A 22,654-nucleotide genomic window follows, 5' to 3' on the forward strand; every position below is an offset into this window, starting at 1 on the left:
GTTTTTCTACTGCTACCCTTCAGGTTAGACTCCAAGTCGACTCACTCCAAAGCTTCTGTTTATACTTGCTAACTTTGTACCCAGTTAAAGTAATGCAATCCCTACATAGTCCATTTAAGTTTGTACAGTAAAAATTCTAGCATATCTGGTCCATGGATTTAAGATCTATGACACATACAAAGGGAGAAAATCCTGGTTAATGTAATGGCAAGGGATCTAAAACCTAAATATTGTATTGTTTTATTGAATGTATTTTCAAGTTAAGAATATGAGCATATCCTTTATTAGAGTAATATATTCATACAAAATATTTCTGACTTGAATATTGTATTATTGGAGTAACAAAGAATAACTGTTTTTGGCAATGAAATAATTTTCAGTCTTATTAATACTCTAATGAGAATGCTTAGTTAGCCCTACTTAGGCCATGTGTTATCTTTTTATTTACTTTATTTTATTTATTTATTTTTGGTTTTTCAAGACAGGGTTTCTCTGTATTGTTTTGGAAACTGTCCTGGAACTTTCTCTGTATATCAGACGGGCCTCGAACTCATAGAGATCCGCCTGCCTCTGCCTCTCAAGTGCTGAAATTAAAGGCCTGTGCCGCCACTGCCAGACTATCTTTTTATGTTTGAAAATCTTTATGTTGTGTACAGCCAAACTTTCCAAATTAACCTCGTAGCATATCTCTCATAGACATTTTTAATAAAAGCATTCAGATTGAGATTTCTGTTATTTTCAGTCCTATGATGTTGGTTCTAATGGCTGATTCTAGGCTATGATGTTCACTCTTGTCTCCATCCTGACAACTTGATGCTTCATAGTTGCTCTGAACAAAATGACTCAGCAAATGAGGGGGGTCAGGTGCTATTAGTATAACTTCCACCCACTCAGTTCTCAATGGCACCTCACCAAATGTCACCAGCAATTTAAAACAAAACTCATTGAAGAGAAGTTCTTTCCTGCTTTTTCCTGTAGCTGAGAATCATCTCAAAAGATTTCTTTGATGAGAGTCACCCTTTATAGAGTAGAGAATACAATGTTCTTTCTGAGAGGTAAGGGAAATATAGCAGTTATGTAACTGGTAGGGCCATTTGGAATTTAATTATTCATTTCATTATAAATATTTACAAAATGATTACTGTTCAGAAGTATTACTTCATATCTAGGTAGTTTAAGGAAACAAGACAAAGCAGGTCTTTAATTTTATATACAAATGGCAAAAATAAATAGGCTAATTATAAGTGCAAGTGATTGAACTTGTCAGCAATGGAGTGGGTATAGTAATAGATGCATTCTTAGGCAGTGATTGCTACAAAAATAATGCCTAATGAGTGACTTCAAAACCTAATTATTTAAAACTAATCTGTGAAACCAAATCCCATGACTATTGGTGAATTCGGAAAAATCTAGCGTGAGCACAGGGGTCTCTGATTTATATTACATGGTTTACATCAGGTGTTATGGAGTTAGTTATGAGTTTCTCTCAGTATTGGGTTTATTGAATAAAAGTTATCCTTTAGGCAATGGCATGAAAATAAGAAAGCAAGCCTGATTGTTCAAAGATGTATTAAGTCAAATTTCCTTCTGTTTGCTAACATTCCATTGGTCAAAGTAAGTCCCATACCTGGAGCCAATATCAGTGAGGGATATATATTTGCTCTACTGGAAGAGTCATCAGTGAGTATTTGTAAAATAGTATTCTGATCTTTTTTTTCTGTGACAGTTTCTTTGTGTAGCCGTAACTGTCCTGGAAATAACTCTGTAGACCAGACTGGCACTGAACTCACAGAGAACCTCCTGCCCCTGCCTCCCGAGTGCTGGTATTAAGGGTGTGCCCCACCACAACCTGGCATAGTATTCTAATCTTAATATTCATTCTATTTTTTATGAAAAATAGCCAAGTTTGAAAAGACTAATAGGTTTGAAAAGTTGACACAGAAGAGGAGAATGAGATGATATGGGGACAGAAAAGGAGATAAGGGTCCTCTCTGCCACTACAGATTGGACGCAAGAATTTTCTCTGAGTACAAACAAAACCCTTTGCATGCTTTTAGGTAAAGAACCACAAGCATAATGTTACATCTAAAAACCAGCTCTGTATCCTGTATAGTCTCTGCATTGGAAGGGATCATAGATGAGATCATGGATGATTTGAAGATGGATACTTGGTGGCCATGGTGGTGACTCAGAAGAGAGGCTTTGATCAGAAGCTGGGTGGTGATAATAAAAGAAGACAAAGTATTTGGATATGGAACATAATGTAATAGCAGACCCGTACTGATATGGACTTTTGTTAGCTCAGAAGTATTTGGAGATGGAAGACAGGCAAATAAAAGTAGATGCTAGCATCCCTAAATTTTGATTATATGCAAGTAAACAAACCACAATTCTAATAAGTAAAAGAAAACAGGAGAGCCTGTGGTTAGTAAGGAGTTTGGGATCTAAAGCTTTGCTGTAGACAGAGAGCTATCCCAAAGAAAGTCTAAGCATAGCCACTATGGGCATGATTGTATATTCGATTACATCAGAGATACAAATTTTAAGAGCACAAGGGACAAGAGAGGATTTAAAGTCAAGGATCCCTTCAGGATCACATGGGAAAGAGTGCAGGTGGAAAACAAATAACAGGAACAATAATTAATTAGTACAATGGATCAAATACACTAGTAGTGTCTTTAAAAAAGGAAAGAAAATACAGTTGTTTTACTGAGACCTGGAGTTGTAGTTCATTGGTGAATTGCTTGTCCTCCATACATAAAGGGGTCATTGCTATTGACCCTGACAATATGAAAACAAACAGGAAAAAGGAGAAAAGTTGCACTTTAAATAATTTGAACAAATAGTAACTAAAATGAGTCTCAATGTGGAATATTACAGATGCTGTGTAAGTATCTACAAACTTCATAACATAAAAAGGGAGATGATTTTATTTCAGGTAAAACTTCTTACTCTAGATAATTGTACAAATTTGTAAAAGTAAGAAAAAGCATGAGGATATTTTCTGAAGGATTTTTTTTCTTTAACTTCTTAGTTAGAGAGGCGTCTTCCAGAACAGCCACACAAGGGCCCCCAACCTGAGCATTACATATCAGGGTATATCACTACAGGGCTTTATTTTCTCAAATGTGAAAAAGAAGATAGAAAATGAAATCTGTAATATCATAATGTGGAACAACCTTCGTTCAGTGTGATAACTCATAACATGTGAATCACAAACAAACCAAGGGTAATAGAGTTTCAGCTGTAAAATTTGCTTTTGTTATAGAAATCCACTGTTAACTATTCCCAGTTAGTTTTCTGCAAGGATATAGTAACAGAACCATCGAAAATGAGCTGTTAAGTTGTAGAGATTATGGGCAAAGCGAGCTTATACTTACAGGGGGAAACTGACCATTTGCTTTCCATTTACCTAAATCTCTGAGGTCTGTATAATGCACATTGTGTATAAGATACTGTATATAAGTGAGGGTGTGTGCATACACATATCTATTTTTATGTCACAAAAATGGTCCTTAAGTGTACAGAAAAAGATCAGTTGGGCTTACAGGAGTATGACATATTGTTTGTTCAGATGAATCACAGCCACAGTTGCAGACCTGAGATGCATTTAGAGAAATAAAACTGAAGCTACAGTTTATCTAACCATTCAACTGATAAAGACACATGGCTCCAGGATGATCTCCCTCTGTGACTTTTCTCAAAGCTGATATCCCTAGTAACAGAGGGGAAGGATGGCTGGGGAAGGCAGAGAAGGCTAAGTAACTCTCCAGGCTCACATAAAAAAGTAAAGATGAAAAGGAATCATGGAAACCTAAGAGATTATGGCTCAAAAGAATAACAAATGTGACATGGAGAAAGAAGTATCTAAAAGTTAGCATTTTAGTTAAGTTCAAGTACGTAAATCTACTTACGATATACCAAAGAAATACAGTCCTTTCCAGCTAGAGTATGCAATTTTTCATAAATAGCACGAGTTTTAGAACTGAGGGGAAACAAAAGGCAATGAGAGTACCTCAGATGTCTGACTTGGGTAGTTGTGATGGAATCAGATCACAAAAGAAAGTCCATTTAAGATGAACAATAGTATCACAGGGGGTACAGGGTAACAGTGGAAGGAAGGAAGACAGCAAGCTGCAGGTGATAGAGACTAGGCGTTTTCAGATATGCATGTCAGGACAGAAGCATTAGCAAGCCTACAGCGGGTTCAGTCATGTGAGGCAGTCTCACCAGCAAAAGGAGCTGGTGTGGACCTGTAGGGTCACTGTCCATCAAGTGGATAAGTGGATTCAGTCTCTCTCTCTCTCTCTCTCTCTCTCTCTCTCTCTCTCTCTCTCTCTGTCTCTGTTGATTATTTTGAGAAGCTAGTCAATAAATATGCAACAAATGATTGTCCAAAAGTAGAAGTCAACTCCTGTAGAGATCTTGTCATCACCATGACACTGTGACCTTGAACTAGAAAGCCAACACATGAAGAGTGTCACATATGAGCACAAGTTGCTTATTACTCCATGAAGCAGCATTCCAGGTAAAACTGCCTTTGAATAAAAATGGTTCACATATATCCCTAGAAAGATGCCTACAACTCTGTGTGAAAGGTATGATTTGTGTCAGTTTTAGTGTGTGTGTGTTTGCATATGCATGGTGTATGAGCATATGTTTGTTTTGTGTGTGAATGTGTGTATGCTTGTGTATATGTGTCTATGAGTATGTGTGTGTATGTATGTGTGTGTATGTATGTGTGTGGATATGTGTATGAATGTGTGTGTGTATGTACATGAGTAGGTGTATGAGTTTGTGTGTATGCGTTCAGGTGTGTGTGTGTATATTTGTGTGTGCGTGTGTGTGTGTGCGTGTGTGTGTGTGTGTGTCATAGTATGTACAGGTACTCATGCAACTGCATGTAAATGTGTATGGAGGCCAGAGACTCACAGTAGGTACCTTTATTCCATTCTTTTGAGACAGATTCTACCAATGCACAATATAGTGGTATCTTGGTCTGCCAGTGGACTTTCGGGTGGTGGTCATAGAACCTGAAACTCCTGCATTTGCTTAGGTTAGGTGACCAAAGACTTAAAGTTCTCCTTACCCTTTTCTTCCCTCCCTGCAAGTCTGTGGTTAATAGGAGCACACTACCACTCCCAGCATTTTACTTGGGTTCCTGATGTCTAAACTCGGGTGTTCGGCTTTTACTATAAGCCTTTTACCAAATAAGGCACCTCTCCTGATGATATGTTTCATTTTGCTATCCATTTCGATTGAGAAGACCATTCCTCCCACTCTCCAAGTTAGTTGCCTGTAGTTTTTGAGTAGATTAAGCTTACTCCTGTGCTCTCCTTTGTCCATGTTAGCATGTCTATTGATGCTTGCTGCTTCAGGTCATGTTTAGGCAGTCATGTTGGTGAGACATGCTAGGAAGTAAGCTCTCATAGCAAACTCCTGTTTCTCCTGTTTTTACAGTCTTTCTGCCCTATCTTCTGCAATGATCCCTGAGCCTAAGGTGGAGGCATTGTGGCTTTTTTTGTTCTTTTTACTTACTTTAATATATTCAAATCACCTGTTCTGAAAGGTCTTCTGCTACATTTACAATTTATCAGTCTTTTTACTCACAGTACATCTCAAAGCACTTTGTGAGGTATTTGTTTCTCTGTCAGTTCTCAGTTATTTTGTTTAGAAATAGTCGAGTTTGGGGGAAGTTCTGTCTTGGTCATTCTGTTTGGGATGATTCCCAGGAATCAAGCCTAGACCACTGGGCACCTGTACCTTCCTGCTGAAACAACTCTTTATCAGTCATTCTATAGCTCCACTAAACTAAGCTAAAAGGGAAAGGGAAGAGCATTTTATAATACCAATGAAAGGCATTTACCAACATTGTAATCTTAACAGAAAAAGTTATATATATATTTTTTCCTATATATGTTTTTATTTAAATTAGAAACATGAATGCTTCACATGTCAGTCCTAGCTCCCTCTCCCACCCCTCCTCCCTTGTCCCTCCACTACATAACCCTAGTTTCCCACCCAGTCCCCATATATTCCCCAGGGAGGGTGAGGCCCTCCTTGAGGGGATCTCCAGAGTCTGTCATTTCATTCAGGGCAGGACCTAGGCCCTTCTCCATGTGTCCAGGCTGAGAGAGCATCCCTCCATGTTGAATGGGCTCCCAAAATACATTCGTATGCCATGGTAAGCATTGATCTACTACCCAAGGCCCCAGAGATTGCTGAGGCCTCCTCACTGACACTACATTCATGGAGTCTGGATCAGTCCCTGGTTGGCCTCTCAGCCACCAGTCTGGGGTTCAAGAGCTTCCCCTTGTCTGGTCAGTTGTCTCATTTTTAATAAGGAGAAATGCTACCTATGATAATCTTTTTGATTTTTGTGTCATTTGACATTAGTTGATACATATTCTTGTAATCTTTCTCTGGGATTCATCATATACCAAAAAGTAATTCTCACTTTAACAATAAATATTCATGTGGTATGCTTAAAATAAGTTAAAATGTTATTTTCCTTAATTATTCAGAAATACATTTATAAACACTCCCCCAAGCTCCACTTGCTAGGAAACCACTTGGGGGAATAAGCATCAAATTTTCCTTTTACTATTAGACTGCTAGCACATATTTTAACACCTTTTTAAAGATTATACTTTGTGTTTTAAAATTTAAAAGCAAAGAAAATAATTTAAATATCATGCAAATAATATATAATTTATTGTCTTCATTAAGTCTGAAATTATTCTGGGATAATGAGAAAAGTAAGTAGTCCTGCTACAGTGAAATAGAAAAGCCTTCTAAACTGCCACTGCTCCCCCCAGTGGTAGAAAAAATCCATGCATGCTTCAGGCTTGCCAGTCATAACTGTCAAGAAGAGCTGAATTCAGTGTATTTGTTTCACAGAAACTACAAATCAAAAGTAAAGTACTATAAAAGACGGCTACTATTCAGTTTTTGAACCTTGAGTTATAAGAATGTATCTTTATCATTTAAGTAATAATTAAATATTTATAATTAAGAGCTTCCTTTAAGTTTGGTGCAAAGATTGAGAAGTTAATATCATAGTAAGTACAGGATAATATAAACCCACTGTCTGCAGTACCAATCTGGATTTTCCCTTTAGTTATTACTACATGCTCAGTGTTCTTAAAATGCTAAACCAATTTCAGAAATCTTTGCTTTCAAATATTCATATTCCTAATACTGGTTCAGAACACTTCTTGTGTTATCAAGTATCGGATGCAGGAATAAAGCTATTCCCCCAAAAGGCATTTGAGCCATTTCCTTCCAAGAACCAAGAGAAGGGAAGAGGAGCAATGTAACTCACAAATTACCCGAGGATTCTTAGAACCGGAACTCCGGTGAATAACCACTATACAGAATATTTTTCTTTCTGAAAGTAGAATCTCATTTTGACAATGGAAAGAGGATTATACTGAGAGGGGACAGTTTTCAGAATGCAGAAAAACTGAGGAGGGAAAGATGAAATAAAGAGGAGAGGGAGATGCAGCACCTGTATCAAGGAATATCTAAACAACGTAGTGGTAAAAATGGCGATGGGGGTGTCATTCACACAGCAGTTTTGGGCTTCCCTTATAGCACATAACCCATAACCCATTTCTGTCTTTATTTTCTAAGCACTCTTTTAAACATTCAATTAAAGGCCAACATACACAGCTTAGTCTTTCCCTAGTTACACATAATAAACACTCAACTCAGTGGGAATTAATACTATTCATTGGATCGAATAGTCTTCCTTTTTAAAAACTGATCTCCCTTTTTTATTTGTTTTGTTATCTCATTATTTTATCCAACTTGTGCCTATTTCCATTCCTATGTTAGCATGTGCTGCGTATGCTTTCTAGGAGTTTTGAAACCACAAAACATTTTCTTTGAAGTTTGTGTTACCAGAAAATATATTCAAGTTTTTAAGTCTCCCAAGCATAAGGAGTCACTGATTTTGTCCTAGAGATTTGCTTAAATACTAGGAATTTAAAAAATCATATTTCCAGATTTCAAGATGACAAATTCCTGGAGCATGAGAGAAAATGAAGAAAGAATGCTACCAGGAGAGCTCACTATGCTGTGTGTGGCAGTGCTATTTTTTTAACAACTCTTTCTGTGAGTCAGAAATCCTGAGCAACAGCTGCAATTAGGGAAGATCGTCACTTTCAATCAAGGTTCATGGGTGGGGGATGAGATGAGGGACAAAGGGAAAGGAGGAGGGAGTAGGGGGAGCAGGGGAGGGATGGAGATGAAGGCAGGGCACATCCTGTACAGTCATGACATCACCCTCCTGCTCATATATATATAGGGAATGGCCAGAGCATCCTTCATAGTCACTCACTTTCAAAGCCAGCAGAAGGCAAGAGAAAGCACGGAGAGGAGAGCTCCTTCAGTGTCTTTCTGACTGTCTGGACCTGCTTGTCAGAGGCTGAAAGATGATGGCAGGAGTGAACATCCAGCTAGTGTGCCTGGTGCTTCTGGCTTTCAGCTCCTGGAGTCTGTGCTCAGGTAAGAGCAACTACATCTCACAACTCCCCTAAGTGATTTCTCTCTTGCAGGTTGCTGCCACTCAGGTTAATGAATCCAGGAGGAGCTCCCCCCCCTCTCTAACTGCCTGTTACTGACAGAAACTGTGAATATCACGTCTCTCTCCTGTTCTGATTATAAGAGCTGAACTGTTTGTTTTACTTTCACGAATCTGTAAAGCAGTGAATGTGGTATCGAGGAAATACAACATATTCACTCTCCTTTGGAATATGACCACTGAAAAGAAAAGAGATAAGAGTAATAAAACAAAGACGAAAATTTGTCTTGGGCTGGTCATTATGGAGGAGAATTGAAGCAGTACTTGTCAGCATGAAGACATTAAAATATCCCATTCACAAACTTTTATTCTCATCTTTTCTCATTCTCTTACATGCTGACTTCTCTCATTCACTTACCTTTGTGATTATTTTCAAATTACTTTTAACTTTATATGTTTGTTAGGAAATAGGAAATAAATATTAATAAATACATGAGTGAGACTTATTTACAGAATACTATTTCTAATGTATGCGCAATGTCCCATGTCCTTTCTAAAAGCACGTTTCATGGTTACAGAGTCGTGATATTAATGTAGCTGTTGCTTTCTGAATGTAACTTTAGTAGGCACAGACTATAAGCATAAAATTGGTATGCTTACATTTATGATAAAAATTTGGCTTTACAGTGTTTTTATGTAATAGTTAAAGAGAAGACATTTATTATTGTCAGCTAGTATCAACTCTCCTTGAAAACAAGATACATTTAAAAGAGTAATGTGAAATATTTTGATCATTGCACTGTGTTTTAATTAATAATTGCCAATAATTGAACAAACACATCACAGTGGAAATTCTTATGAGATAGATGAAGTAAAATCATTTAACTGCTATCTGTCAATATTATAGTTAACAACTAGGAATCTAAGTGTTTGTTTAAACTCCTGCTAAGATTTACAAGTACAAAGATAACTCTCTCAGCATGGAATGTTATTTGTTTAGAAGGATTTAATTATGTTGTTAGCATTACATCCTGTAAATATTTTATGAGAACAATACAGCTTTCCACAAATATGATTTTATTAAATATTTGCCGAAATTAGTTGTAATTAGATATTTAAATAGGTTATTGATTAAAAACTCTATATTAATTGAAATCATTTTTCTGTGACAAATGTACGTTTTTTACCAGTGTTAATACAATTAATTTTATTATTCATCTTGAAAAACAAACAAGCAAACATGTATTTGCAATAAGCCAAGAAAAAGTGTCTCCAGAATGACTTGGTTCTTACATGCACTTTATCAGTTGATTGTGTCAGGTGGGATTCTGTGTTTTAATGACTACACAGTGGAAGATTATTTTAAGCTCTGCCTTGTTTTATCTCAAGAGGCTAATGGATATTAAAATGTTCTACGACTGTTTATTATTTCTAAATTTTTCTTCTCTATACAATTCTCATAAAAGGAATGATGGAAAAATGTGTTCCAAAATGATTCAGCAATCTGTTTTCAATACTGTTTACCATGTGTTGATGGAGAGCTCTGCCTTTGCTTAAGCCTTTTCCTCACTGGCTTATGATAAAATAGGAAGCACACAATCCAAAACTCTTATTTAAAACAGAAACTTATTCCTTCAAAGACTGTTTTATAAAATGTCATTTGTAGTGAAGTGATTCTCAGTATCATTTTCATTCTAAAATTACTAGTGGGTGATTCCCTATGGCTTTGACAGAAAAGAAGAAACAACACTTGTGTTCTTATCTTATTTTGTTCTTTATTCCACACATAGTTTCTATATGTGTGAACTACTGTCGGTAAAAATGAGGCCTAGCCAGCATATTTGCTGAGGTCTACATTACACAATATAATTAAATATTTTACTGCTATTCAGAGATGCAACAATTCTAAATCATGGATACTTTGCTTAGCAAATTATCATGGGCTCATTTTTTAGAAGTGATTGTACTGCTGTAGCTGTCAGCAGAAAATTAAACCGTGATGGGTTTCTTTCTGAATACTGCTTTGAAGGAATTACATGCAGAAGACAATCAGCTTCAGAGACTAATTTTTTAAATTAATTTGTAATATGTTGGTTGCAATATAATCACATTATGTGTGATGACACAGTAAACGTGTGGTTTTGATTTTCTTCAGATTCTGAAGAGGACATGAGAGCATTAGAGGCAGACTTATTGACAAACATGCATGCATCCAAGGTAATTTTTCTTTCCTTTAATCCAGGCTAGAAGGACATGTGAATTTCCACTCTAAACACGATATTATTTTCTTATGCTAATAAATATAGGTGTAGTCACCTACCTCAAAGCTGGAATGTATTTAGGAGACAATTCTTATTTGATAGATTTTTTTTTCTTGTAAGAAAGTGGTTCCCAGCCTTCCTAAAGCTGTGATCCTTTTGTATAGTTCCTCTTGTTTTGGGAACCCCAACCATAAAATTATTTTCATCGGTACTTGAGAACTCTAGTTCTGCTACTGTTATGAGTTGCAATGTAAATATTTTTAAAGATAGAAGTTTGCCAAAGGGTTTGTGACCCACTTTTGAGAACCACTGTTCTGAAACATCAGGGGTGTTGATAGGAAAGATAAAGTATCTATAGGGCTATCAATTGGTATTCTTCAATTTTAATTAAGCAGTCACAGATAATGTTATGGAGACTGGGAAACACACTTAAATTGTTGTCGTGACTATTAGATTGGCAGGATGATAGGTAATTTGGCCTCAAATTAATGAAGCAAGTGAAGCCCAATAGAAAGTTTTATGTTTTTGTTAATTGTGAATAAATGTATTTCCTAAAATATGGCATGAAGGTAACATGGAAAGGAAATATGACATAGAAGAAAGCCATGGACACACAAATGTTAGCCTGGAATTCCAGTCCTGAAACCAAGACTTCTGCTCTTTTCAATCTTAGGCAACTAACAGGATCGACCTTGGCTTTCCTTATATTTTTAAGTTCAACGGCAGGAATGTAGAATGTAGAAATTTATGGTTCTCTCATAGGTGATTATAAATTCCACTATCTATAATAGACGTCACGTTCTCATTCGTTCAAAAGCGTTAGCTATAGGTATTCACTTTTTACTGAATGAGCTCACTGAAGTTCTGTATTCTGACCAATATTGTGCAAGATAGAGAGCACCTTTTCTAGTCTCCAATCTGCCTAGGAATAAAACTGTTGTAATACTTTGCATTACCAGGTTGCCCTATGAAATTGATTCAGAATTAGTAAATCACTATATATCAAAATTGACGGTTAGAAGACAGGGTTCCAATGAAAAGACATAAACTTTAGAGCTAGGTGACACCTGATGATTTTAGTTACTTTTGTTGACATCCTCAGATTCACCACCTGATAAGTTGATCTCAGTTCAGTGACTCCTGGATACAGAGGGTAAACCAGATCTCGTAGGTTACATGTAATAATGAAACACAGGTGATTAGGACTTTACTTAGAATTTGTTATTTAGACATAAAACTTTCTTTAAATATATTGTCAAATACGTGTCTCCTTCGTTATCCTTTGCTCCAGTTTCATTTTCTGACAGGAGCCACAATGACATTTTTGACTGTTAGACAAAAAGAAAAGTAATACAGTCAGTTATTACAACTTTTTGTCTCCCTTTACTTTCTGTGTGCAAATGTGTCTAGGGAGAATATTCTAGACTAGTCTAGCCTAGTGTATTTCCCACCAACCCACATATGTTTTCACATGTAAGATCTCAGGATATTTAATTTAAAAACCTTTCCATTTTCTTTAATGCTAATAGTTGTTAATAGAATGTCCTTTTAAAATCATGAAGGTGTGTATATATTTTTTGCTATAAACACCACCAAAAGAAACAGACTAAGCTGGTTGCACACACACACACACACACACACACACACACGCACACACGCACGTATGCACGCATGCACGCAAGCACACACACACATATATGTATATGTGCATACACACATAAAAGTATATGTGTGTGTTTACAACTGTAATAACCAAAGAAATGAGGCCATAAACTTAAGAGTAGTGGAAGACATGGGAAGGGTTTGAGGAAAAGTATGTGGGAGAGGATGGCAGGGGAAAAGTGATGTAATTCTGTCTCAATTTAAAGTATATTATAACAATAGTTGAGGGCAGAAACAGTGTTCTACATGACTCATTTTAGGAAACACTGAAATAGAAAATCTATAAAGAACTTTCCACATGTAAAATTGAAATAATGTTTTAACTGGTAAAGAATTAGGTATTGCTGAAATTAAATGAAGAATGTATCTTTTAAAATATACTAACTCAGAACATTGTAAGCAATGGTTGGATAATCCTGGTCAAGACACGTAGTAGAAAGGATTCCAAGATTTTTGAAAATAGGATGAAAATCCTTATACTCATAGATTGGAATGTCTGTGAGTTTAGAATATAATAAAAATGATTCACATATTCACAGTTCTATCACGAGTAGAAATTAAAATATAGTGGCTTACCACAATCAATACATATTCCATACTCTACTAACAAACTTTAACTCTAATACCTTTTTGCAATATTTCAGATCAGTAAAGCAAGTCCTCCCTCTTGGAAAATGACCTTGCTAAATGTCTGCAGCCTTATAAATAACCTTAACAGCCCAGCTGAGGAAGCAGGAGAAATGCATGAAGATGATCTTGTTGGAAAAAGGAAACTTCCTGTTGTTCTGGATGGCTTTAGCTTGGAAGCAATGCTGACCATATTCCAGCTCCAAAAAATCTGCCACAGCAGGGCCTTTCAACACTGGGAGGTACAACTGAACCCAAAAATGACATGAGGGTGATTGCACCAGTGGGCTCTCATTTGTATTCATGCCTAGGCCCTGATAAAATCATAGTAGGGAGACTTACAAATACTAGAAAGTATTGAAGCATGTTTTGAAGTCAACACCCTTCTTAACTTCAAAATGTTCTTCAAACATTTGGAGAATAGCAAACTTTTTTCTTCAATCTTTAAAGGATAATGACATATATAAGGCACTTTGAACCATATATGTAAATGGATGAAGCACTGAGGGAGTTTTTTTTAATATGCTGGCAATAGTGACACACACCAAGAAATTTAAGTAAATCTATCTGTTTTCCTAAAATCAAAAATCATGTGTCCGTACCTATAAACAAACACAATACAAAATTTCAAAGAAAACAGAGGAAATATCAAAGAGTGCTGGGTGCAACTCACAGATTAGCATATACATAGGAATTGCTTTTTTATTTGATTATTGGGCAAGTAAAATATTTAATTTTTAAAATAATTATATATAAATATATGCATATGTATGTATGCAATACACATACATAGCCACATATGGAAAGGTCTTTGCATTCTAGATTACTAGGTAAGTAAACATAACTTTTATTTTCAGCATTCTGTATCCATAATCTAGATGTTCTGTCATCTACATGTTCTGAAACAGACATTGATCAATTAGCCGAGGTCCTCTTAAGACTCAAAACTTAAATTCAGAAAGATAAATAACTACTCCTTAGGTATATCCAAATTGGATTTGGTTCTTTAATTATTAGTTATTAACTACAAAACATACTTTTCTACTGATAAAATAAGCAAGCAAGACATCACTGAAGGAATGGCATTAAGGATGCTGTAAATGTATCTTGAGATTGTTTATTTATGCATTTTTGACATGAGGTTATATAGTTATGTAACCCTGGTTGGCCTATGACATTATTATGTAGTCCAGAATGGTCTCAAGCATGTAGCAATCCTCTTCTCTCTCTCCCCAAAGTACTAGTATCAACATGTGTACTGCCAAGTCTGGTTGACCTGCATTAAAGGGTAGAAAAAAACTGAAAGTTTTAGTAATCTACCAATTACCAAAATAATATTGTCAACAAACTATTTATTTTTTCATTGTCTTGGCATACATTCACTAATAATAAATTAGGGCTTTGAGAAGGAGTACCAAAAATTTGAATGGAAAGAAGGAAACTGTGGGAGGCAACCACATGTTTCTAAAAGGAAAAATGGAATCCTGTTACACTTTTTCAGCTGGAGAAATATTATTTTTCTGATCAAGGCCTGAGAAGCTTGCTTAATGTTTTAAATTGTGTGCTTACACCAACACTGCAGTTCTGAGGGTGCCCTCTCTGTTATTATAGCAAACAGCCTGTGAGTGGCTGCCACAGAGATACCCCATGGAAGGAAGAAACGCAGGCATAGCTGCTGGTGTTTATACTAACTGGTAAACATAACCACGCTTTCCAGATGAGAAACCGAAAAGGCTAGTTCAAATTATCTTGTTGCACTATTCATCCTTTAATTTTAATTCCAGCTAAATGTAAAAGTCTCTAAAACATTATTTAGCTCAATAAAACTTGAAAATTCAGATCTTAGCAGAGGGAAATGCCAATTATGCCCTATTTACTCACAGAAGAAAGACCCTCCATAAACTAATTAGCAGATAAGTCAACTGAACATAAACCCGCGAATCTAGTTATTTTAACTGTTGAGTCATTTAAAAATAAAATGATACTATCATTCTGAGCACAGTACAAGTAATTACAGACTATGCACTTTAAAGAAAGTAAAGATTAAAAACCTAGATTCGCTGACAGTAGCTGCTTTGCCTTCTCTGAAACTCAATAACTGTGGCTTGAAATAAAAGACTTGGTGACAGGATGGTATGCATGTGCATTGCAATTGAAATATCTACAATATATAGGATGCTTGGAACAGGAAATCCTTCCTCTGTTTAGGAAACTGGTCACTGGAATGACTTTCAAGTAATGTCAGAAATTGACTTAAGTCAATGTAAAATCCTGTTATTTTCTTATTCAAATGGCATGTGAAATTCAAAACTGAATTTATTGTGATACACTTCATATGATGTTGGGCTGCCATTATATAGTCAAAGTCACAAAACTATTAGGAGGTGACTCTGGTATGGCCCTTCAGCTGGAAAATATAAATACATTTTTGAAAAGAGGTAGGCTGGTGAACTGGGAAAGTGCATAAATAATCAGATCTGATTCCATCTCAGTCATTTATAACCATCTGTCATGTGACAAAATAGCTTCTCTGATCCTACAAGTGCCTTTTTCTTAAAATAAGCAGAATAAAATGTGGGGAAATTTAGGAAATATATTTCATGCATGTAACTTCCCTTTGTGTTTTCTTTATTTTAGATCATCCAGGAAGACATTCTTGACAATGGCAATGAAAAAACTGAGAAGGAAGAAGTGATAAAGAGAAAAATCCCTTACATTCTGAAAAGGCAGCTGTACGAGAATAAACCTAGAAGGCCCTACATACTCAAGAGAGGCTCCTACTACTACTGAGAAGCTAGCACTTGACACGTGATTGTGATTTCCAGATATATAATTATGTGTGTGTAAATGTGACAGAACTTGATTATTTCAGCTCTTCCACAACTGTGGTTTATTGGATGTTATGTTTTCTGCATTCATGTAAACTGAACTAAATGTTTTCAAATAAATGTAGATCTTGAGCATGATGTGTTCTCTATAATTAAAATAGATAATAATCATATCACATAGTAGGATGTTTTGCAATTCTGCAAAATACGTTACAGGATGTCTGAACAGTCATCACATTTGGCATTTTATATGAAATTATGCGATATTATAGCAAAATTGAGCACACATCATTATCCCAAAGCAGGACAACAGCACCATTTTGATCATTTGATTTTTTTTATTTTTAATTGAAAGACTATACACTGTTTTCCAAAAACCCACTATCTCATCTCTCAGTACAAGAGGAAGCAACTGTCATATAAGGCCTATCTGAAAGAATTGTTAATGAAACATTGTTATTTTTGCTTATCTGAGTGTATCTTTAAGTATTTTGCCTGTCAAATGAATTTGATAGCTAATAAAATTCATCAAGCCATCAGATTCTAATGCTTTATTTCAGATTCACCTACTTTATGAAAATTTTTTACATTTTTCAGTTAGAATATCATATATGTATTTTTAAATGCCACTTAGGGACTCTATAATTAATATTTTTCTCATTGGGAAGGTATATTTATGATAAAAGTTATGCATCTAATAATTCCTCTTGACTTTCCTTTAAAATCATGGGTATAACCTGATAAGACTCTGCATTTCACTGCTTTCTGTGAGTTTATAAATTACTTCCCTTACTTACAGTCTATCTCTTGTTACCCAGGAAAGATGAATCCAGAGCTCACGTAGCCAAGTTGTCTTCAGAATGCTGTCTTTTTGATGAGATTGTCTGTCTCCAAGTTTAATACTATTTAGAGGAGGATTGATTAGAATCTTTCAGATTGTGGAATTTTCTTCACCAAATTCTGACTTCTACTGCTTAAGTCTTTACCATCCTTGGAGAGTCAGTAAATTGTATCATGTAAAATGTCCCTGGAACCAACCAAGGCAGCAAACATGGTCTTGGAGAGGAAGAGTTTTTTCAAATTCACAACGTCCAGATTATGCTCAATTTGTTTACTAGCAACCATGGTCAATTGTGGGTCTCTTTTGTTTCCTTAACTGTAAAGAGGGGGTAAGAATGCAATGTAAAATGGTCTGATTACATGTGATATAACATACTGCATAACTCATAGGACTGTGGTGAAACACATTAAGAATCCACTACATTCAACAGTTAATACTTGCAGCGGTATGAATTTTCTCATGATATACCTTCTTAATATATTATTATACTATCATTAGTATAACAATATATCCCTTTTCATTTATTTTATTAGCCACCAATGCCATATTTCATATACAAGCTTCTTTTTCAAACCAATATCTTTTCCCTTTGAGTTCTCTGAACCATTTTCACTTATTTTTCTCCAAAACTCATAGTCACTATTTTCAACTATTAACTAACCATTTACCTACATTATATAACATAGAGTGAAGAAGGAAGATTCATATACTCCATTCCATTTTCTGTTGATTAAAAACTACAGGTTGTTCCAAATAGAAGATATAGAGGAAGAAAAAGTACAAAACTATGATGAGAAATTATGAGAAAGTAAGTGAGCATATCATGTTTAAGGAATTTAAGACTCATTACCAAGATGTCAGTGTTTTCAAACCTGATTTACAAACTCAGTGGTGTCTCCAAAAGCTCTCAGTGAGTTATTTAGTGGACATGAACAAACTTCTGAGAAAGTTTATGTTTAAAGACAGAAAATTCAAATGAATAAAATATTACCAAACCACTTAACTTAGATTTCTCACACCATCCTATTTCAAAGCTTACCTTAAAGCTATGTTAACCACTGAAGCATACTTTTGAAAAAAGTGTAAACTAATTAATCAGTTAAACACTGTAGACTGCACAGATGGATCCATATGAAGTTGATCATGGGATCTTAAAGAAAGGCACAAAAGAAAAAATGTCTTCCCAACAAATATGACAACAATAACTAGACAGGCACATACAATGAGATCTAAACAGGAACCCTATACACTTAAAGACTACTACAAGATGAATCACAGACCAAAATGTAAAACACAAAGCTCTAACATTTATAGCACTTGAAAAAAACCCTGAATATTGGCAATAAATATTTAGATATGTTGTCAAAGGAATGAGAATTCCAATGGCATTCTTAACATAAATAATTTTTTTTCAAATCTTGAATTCCAGCGGGAATGGGAAAGCTAGTAAATAGAATCAAAGGCTTTGGGGAAAAAATGACTGATTCATGAAAAAAAAAGTTCAACTTTTTTTGTTTTTTGTTTTTTGTTTTGTTGAGACAGGGTTTCTCTGTAGCTTTGGAATCTGTCCTGGAGCTTGCTCTGTAGAAGAGGCTGGCTTTGAACACACAGAGATATGCCAGCCCCCGACTCTTGAGTGCTGAGATTAAAGGCATGTGCCACCAATGCCAGCAGGTTCAACATCTTTAACCAGAAAAGTGGCTTGAGTTCTTGTGTATCTTGTGACTCTTCTGATCTAGAAGCTGTGCTGTTTTTTCCTGTTCTATCTATTCACTTCCTATGGCATTGCAGGGTCTGTTGGTTCCTGAGTGGCTAAAAGGGTAGTGTCTGGCTGGTCAGAGGTTGCAGCCTCCCCATGGCCTAGCAGCTTATCTTAATAACCCCACCACATGGAGCTCCCTCTCTCCAGCAAAACTTCCTGCTCTCTTCATGCCCTTATATGGAGAATGTTTCTTGGCCTGAAGGACTGACCTTACCTAAAAGTTGTCTCTTAACCAGATGCCTGATTCATCTTTAGCTTCACCCTTGGCACAGAAACTTACTAAGATTTATGCTAGGGACTCTGCTATTGGACCCTACTGCCTTGTGATAGGAACATGTTACTTAATGAAAATTAGGGTTTCTCCCCAGGACCCCCAATCCTATGTATTCCTTATACTCTGATATAAAATGTAGCTCATTCACCGAAATCTGTCTCTCAGAAGACTATCTTCATTTGTGCTCATGGGCCACCAAAGTTTTCTGTCACTCTATCTTCCTCTTCCTCCCTAGACTTGGTGGCTAACAGGCAGAGGGGGAAAGAGGAGCATCACATGGGAGGAGTAGACACACAGTTTTGTCTTCCCTACTTTAATGGTAAGAACAGAAGATAGAAAGTGCTTTGGTAGGATAGGGACCCTAAAGAAGCAGTTAAAGTCCTTGCTAGAGGCCTGGACAGACAGAAGACAACTCAGCTCCTTTCCTCCTCCTCCTCCTCCTCCTCCTCCTCCTCCTCCTCCTCCTCCTCCTCCTCCTCCTCCTCTCTCTCTCTCTCTCTCTCTCTCTCTCTTTGTCTCTCTCTCTCTCTCTCTCTCTTATGATGGGAGATGTCATTCTGTAAATCTGTCTCTCTTATTGGTTGTTGAATAAAGCACTGTTGGCCAATAGGGAACCAAATTAGGTGGGACTAGGGGTCTAGGAGGATTCTAGGAAATGTAGTGAAGAGGCTGGTTGCCATGTGACTCCTGGGAGGAATGGATGCAGCACGAGTGCATCCTAGCAAAGATAAGTTCTTCTAAAATATATATGAGTAATTATGGGTTAATAATCAAGTCAGACATAGCTGATAAGAAACCAAGGAAACGGCCAACAGCTTCATAATTAATATAGTGTTTTGTTTGTTGTTTGGGACTGACACGGCTCAGGGACCAGGCAGAAAGGCATCATGTTATATATAATTTTTTAATTTAAATTAAAAAAAGCTTGCTTCACTTGTCAATCCCAGCTCCCTCTCCCTCCCCTTCTCCATTGCCCCTCCACTAGCCCCCCACCCAATCCCCACACCATTCCCCAGGGAAGGTGAGGCCCTTCATGGGAGATCTCGAGAGTGTCATTTCACGCAGAGCAGGGCCTAGGCCTTCCCCCATGTGTCCAGGCTGAGAGACCATCCATCATTATGGGATGGGCTCTCAAAGTTCATTACATATTGATCTATTATCCATGGCCCTAGAGGTTGCCAAGGTCTCCTCACTGACACCACATCAGGGAGTCTGGATGAGCCATCAGTCTGGGGTCCAAGCACCCCCCCCCTTTGTCAGGTCAACTGTCTCTGTGGGTTTCACCATCATGGTCTTGACCCCTTTGCTCATCACTTCTCCTTCTCTGTCACTGGGTCCCAGGAGTTCAGTTCAGTGTTTAGCTGGGGCTATCTGCCTCTGCTTCTATCAGTAACTGAATGAAGGTTTGGCAGTAGGATTGTAGGCTGACACTCCCCTGGTTCATGTCTAAAATCCATATATGGGTGAGTACATATCATATTTGTCTCTTTGTGACTGGGCTACCTGGCTCAGGATGGACTCTTCCAGTGCCATCCATTTGCCTGCAATTTTCAAGATTCCATTGTTTTTTTTCCACTGAGTAGTACTCCATTGTATAAATGTACCACATTTTCTCTATCCACTCTTCAGTTGAGGGGCATCTAGGTACTTCCAGAATCTGGCTATTACAAATAATGCTGCTATGGACATAGAAGAACAGACGTCCTTGTTGTATGAATGTGCATCTTTTGGATATATGCCTAAGAGTGGAATTGAGGGGTCTTGTGGTAGACTAGAAGAATCTCCACACTGATTTCCAAAGTGGCTGTATGAGTTGGCACTCCCACCAGCAGTGGAGGAGTGTTCTCCTTTCTCCACATCCTCTCCAGCATAAACTGTGATTGGTGTTTTTGATTTTAGCCATTCTTACAGGAGAAAGATGATATCTCAGAGTTGGTTTGATTTGTATTTCCCTGATGACTAGGGATGTTGAGCACTTTCTTAAGTGTCTCTCAGCCATTTTAGACTCTTCTATAGAGAATTCTCTATTTAGTTCTGTACCCCACTTTTTGATTGGATCCTGTGGTATTTTGGAGACTTGCTTCTTAAGTTCTTTGTAAATTTTGGAGATCAGCCCTCTGTCAGATGTGGGGTTAGTGAATATCCTTTCTCACTCTTTGGGCTATCTTTTAGTCTTGTTGACTGTGTTATTTGCTTTACAGAAGCGTCTCAGTTTCAGGAGGTCCCATATATTAATTGTTGACCTCAGTGTCTGTGCTACTGGTGTTATGTTCAGGAAGCAGTCTTCTGTACCAATTTATTCAAGGATACCTCCTACTTTCTCTTCTAAGATGTTCAGTGTGGCTGAATTGATGTTGATGTCTTTGATCCATTTGGATATAAGTTTTGTACATGGTGATAGACATGGATCTATCTGCAGTCTTCTACATGCTAGCATCCAGTTATGCCAGCATCATTTGCTGAAGATGTATTCTTTTTTCCAATGTATAATTTTAATTTATTTATCAAAGATTAGGTGTTCGTATGTGAATAGGTTAATATCATGGTGTTCAATTCAATTGTATTGGTCTACCTGTCTATTTTTGTGCCAACACCAAGATGTTTTCGGGACTATAGCTCTATACTAGGGATGTGATGCCTCTGGATGTTGTTTTGTTGAACAGGGTTGTTTTTCTTATAGAATTGAGAAGTGTTCTTTCAAGGTCTGTGAAGAAATGTCCTGGGATTTTGATGGGGGTTGTATTGAGTCTGTAGATTGCTTTTGGCAAGATTGTCATTTTTACTACATTGATTCTACCTATCCAAGACCATGGGAGATCCTTCCATTTTCTGTTGTTTTCTTTAATTTTTTCCTTTAAAGATTCAAAGTTCTTGTGATATAGGTCTTTCACTTGTTTGGTTAACTTTACTGCAAGGTATTTTATATTGTTTGTGGCAATTGTGAAGGGTGATGTTTCTCTGATTTCTTTCTCAGCCGTTTTATAGTCTGTATATAATAGGGCTACTGATTTTTTTTAGTTGATCTTGTATCCTGGCACTTTGCTAAAGGTGATTATCAGATGAAGGATAATATCCCTGGTAGAGTTTTTTGGGTAACTTTTGCAAACTATCACATTATCTGCAAATAGTGAAAGTTTGGACTCTTCTTCCAATTCGTATCCTCTTGATCTCCTTTTGTTATCTTATTGCTTTAGCTAGAACTTCAAGTACAATATTGAAGAGGTATGGAGAAAGTGGACAGCCTTTCTTGTTCCTAATTTTAGAGGAATTGCATTGAGATTCTCTACATCTAGTTAGATGTTGGCTGTTGGTTTGCTGTACATAGCTTTTTATTATGTTTAGGTGTGTTCCTGTTATTTCAGATCTCTTCAAGACCTTTATCATGAAGGGGTATTGGATTTTGTCAAGGATTTTTCAGCATCTAGTGAGATGATCTTGTGATTTTTGTTTTTCAGTTTGTTTGTATGGCAGATTACATTGATGGATTTTCATATGTTGAACCATCCCTGCATCCCTGGGATGAAACCTGCTTGATCATGGTGGATGATTTATCTGATGTGTTCTTGAATTTATTTGCCAGGATTTTATTAAATATTTTTGCGTCAATGTTCATGAAGGATATTGGTTTGAAGTTCTCTTTCTTAGCTGTGTCTTTGTGTACCTTGGGTAACTTCATGTATCTTATAAGACCACCATACACTAAAGTTAGATTCAACAACAACACAAATTGTAGAAACCCTAAAAACTCATGGAAATTGAATAATGCACAATTGCACCATTCCTGGGTCAAAGAAGAAATAAAAAAAGAAATTAAAGACTTCCTAGAATTCAGTGAGAATGAAGATACAACATACCCAAACTTATGGCACACT

General features: G+C 36.6%; 1 protein-coding gene across 1 annotated transcript; it reads left to right on the forward strand.

Moving 5' to 3' along the window:
- The first annotated feature begins 8,295 nt into the window (after window positions 1-8,295).
- On the forward strand, window positions 8,296-16,444 carry Nts (neurotensin). The gene is made up of 4 exons (XM_005068031.4): window positions 8,296-8,511; window positions 10,683-10,744; window positions 13,095-13,319; window positions 15,715-16,444. The coding sequence occupies exons 1-4, from the start codon at window positions 8,439-8,441 to the stop codon at window positions 15,865-15,867; spliced, it is 513 nt and encodes a 170-aa protein (XP_005068088.1). The 5' UTR covers window positions 8,296-8,438; the 3' UTR covers window positions 15,868-16,444.
- Window positions 16,445-22,654: the final 6,210 nt, after the last annotated feature.

This window comes from Mesocricetus auratus, unplaced genomic scaffold, assembly GCF_017639785.1.
Source record: "Mesocricetus auratus isolate SY011 unplaced genomic scaffold, BCM_Maur_2.0 Super-Scaffold_100011, whole genome shotgun sequence".
NCBI lineage: Eukaryota > Metazoa > Chordata > Mammalia > Rodentia > Cricetidae > Mesocricetus > Mesocricetus auratus.

Bases quoted from the DNA above. Each gene is read 5' to 3' on its own strand.
- Nts (XM_005068031.4), top strand. From the start codon at position 8,439: ATGATGGCAGGAGTGAACATCCAGCTAGTGTGCCTGGTGCTTCTGGCT. The intron at 10,745-13,094 runs GTAATTTTTCTT...GCAATATTTCAG, and splicing joins CAAACATGCATGCATCCAAG to ATCAGTAAAGCAAGTCCTCC. The intron at 13,320-15,714 runs GTACAACTGAAC...TCTTTATTTTAG, and splicing joins GGGCCTTTCAACACTGGGAG to ATCATCCAGGAAGACATTCT.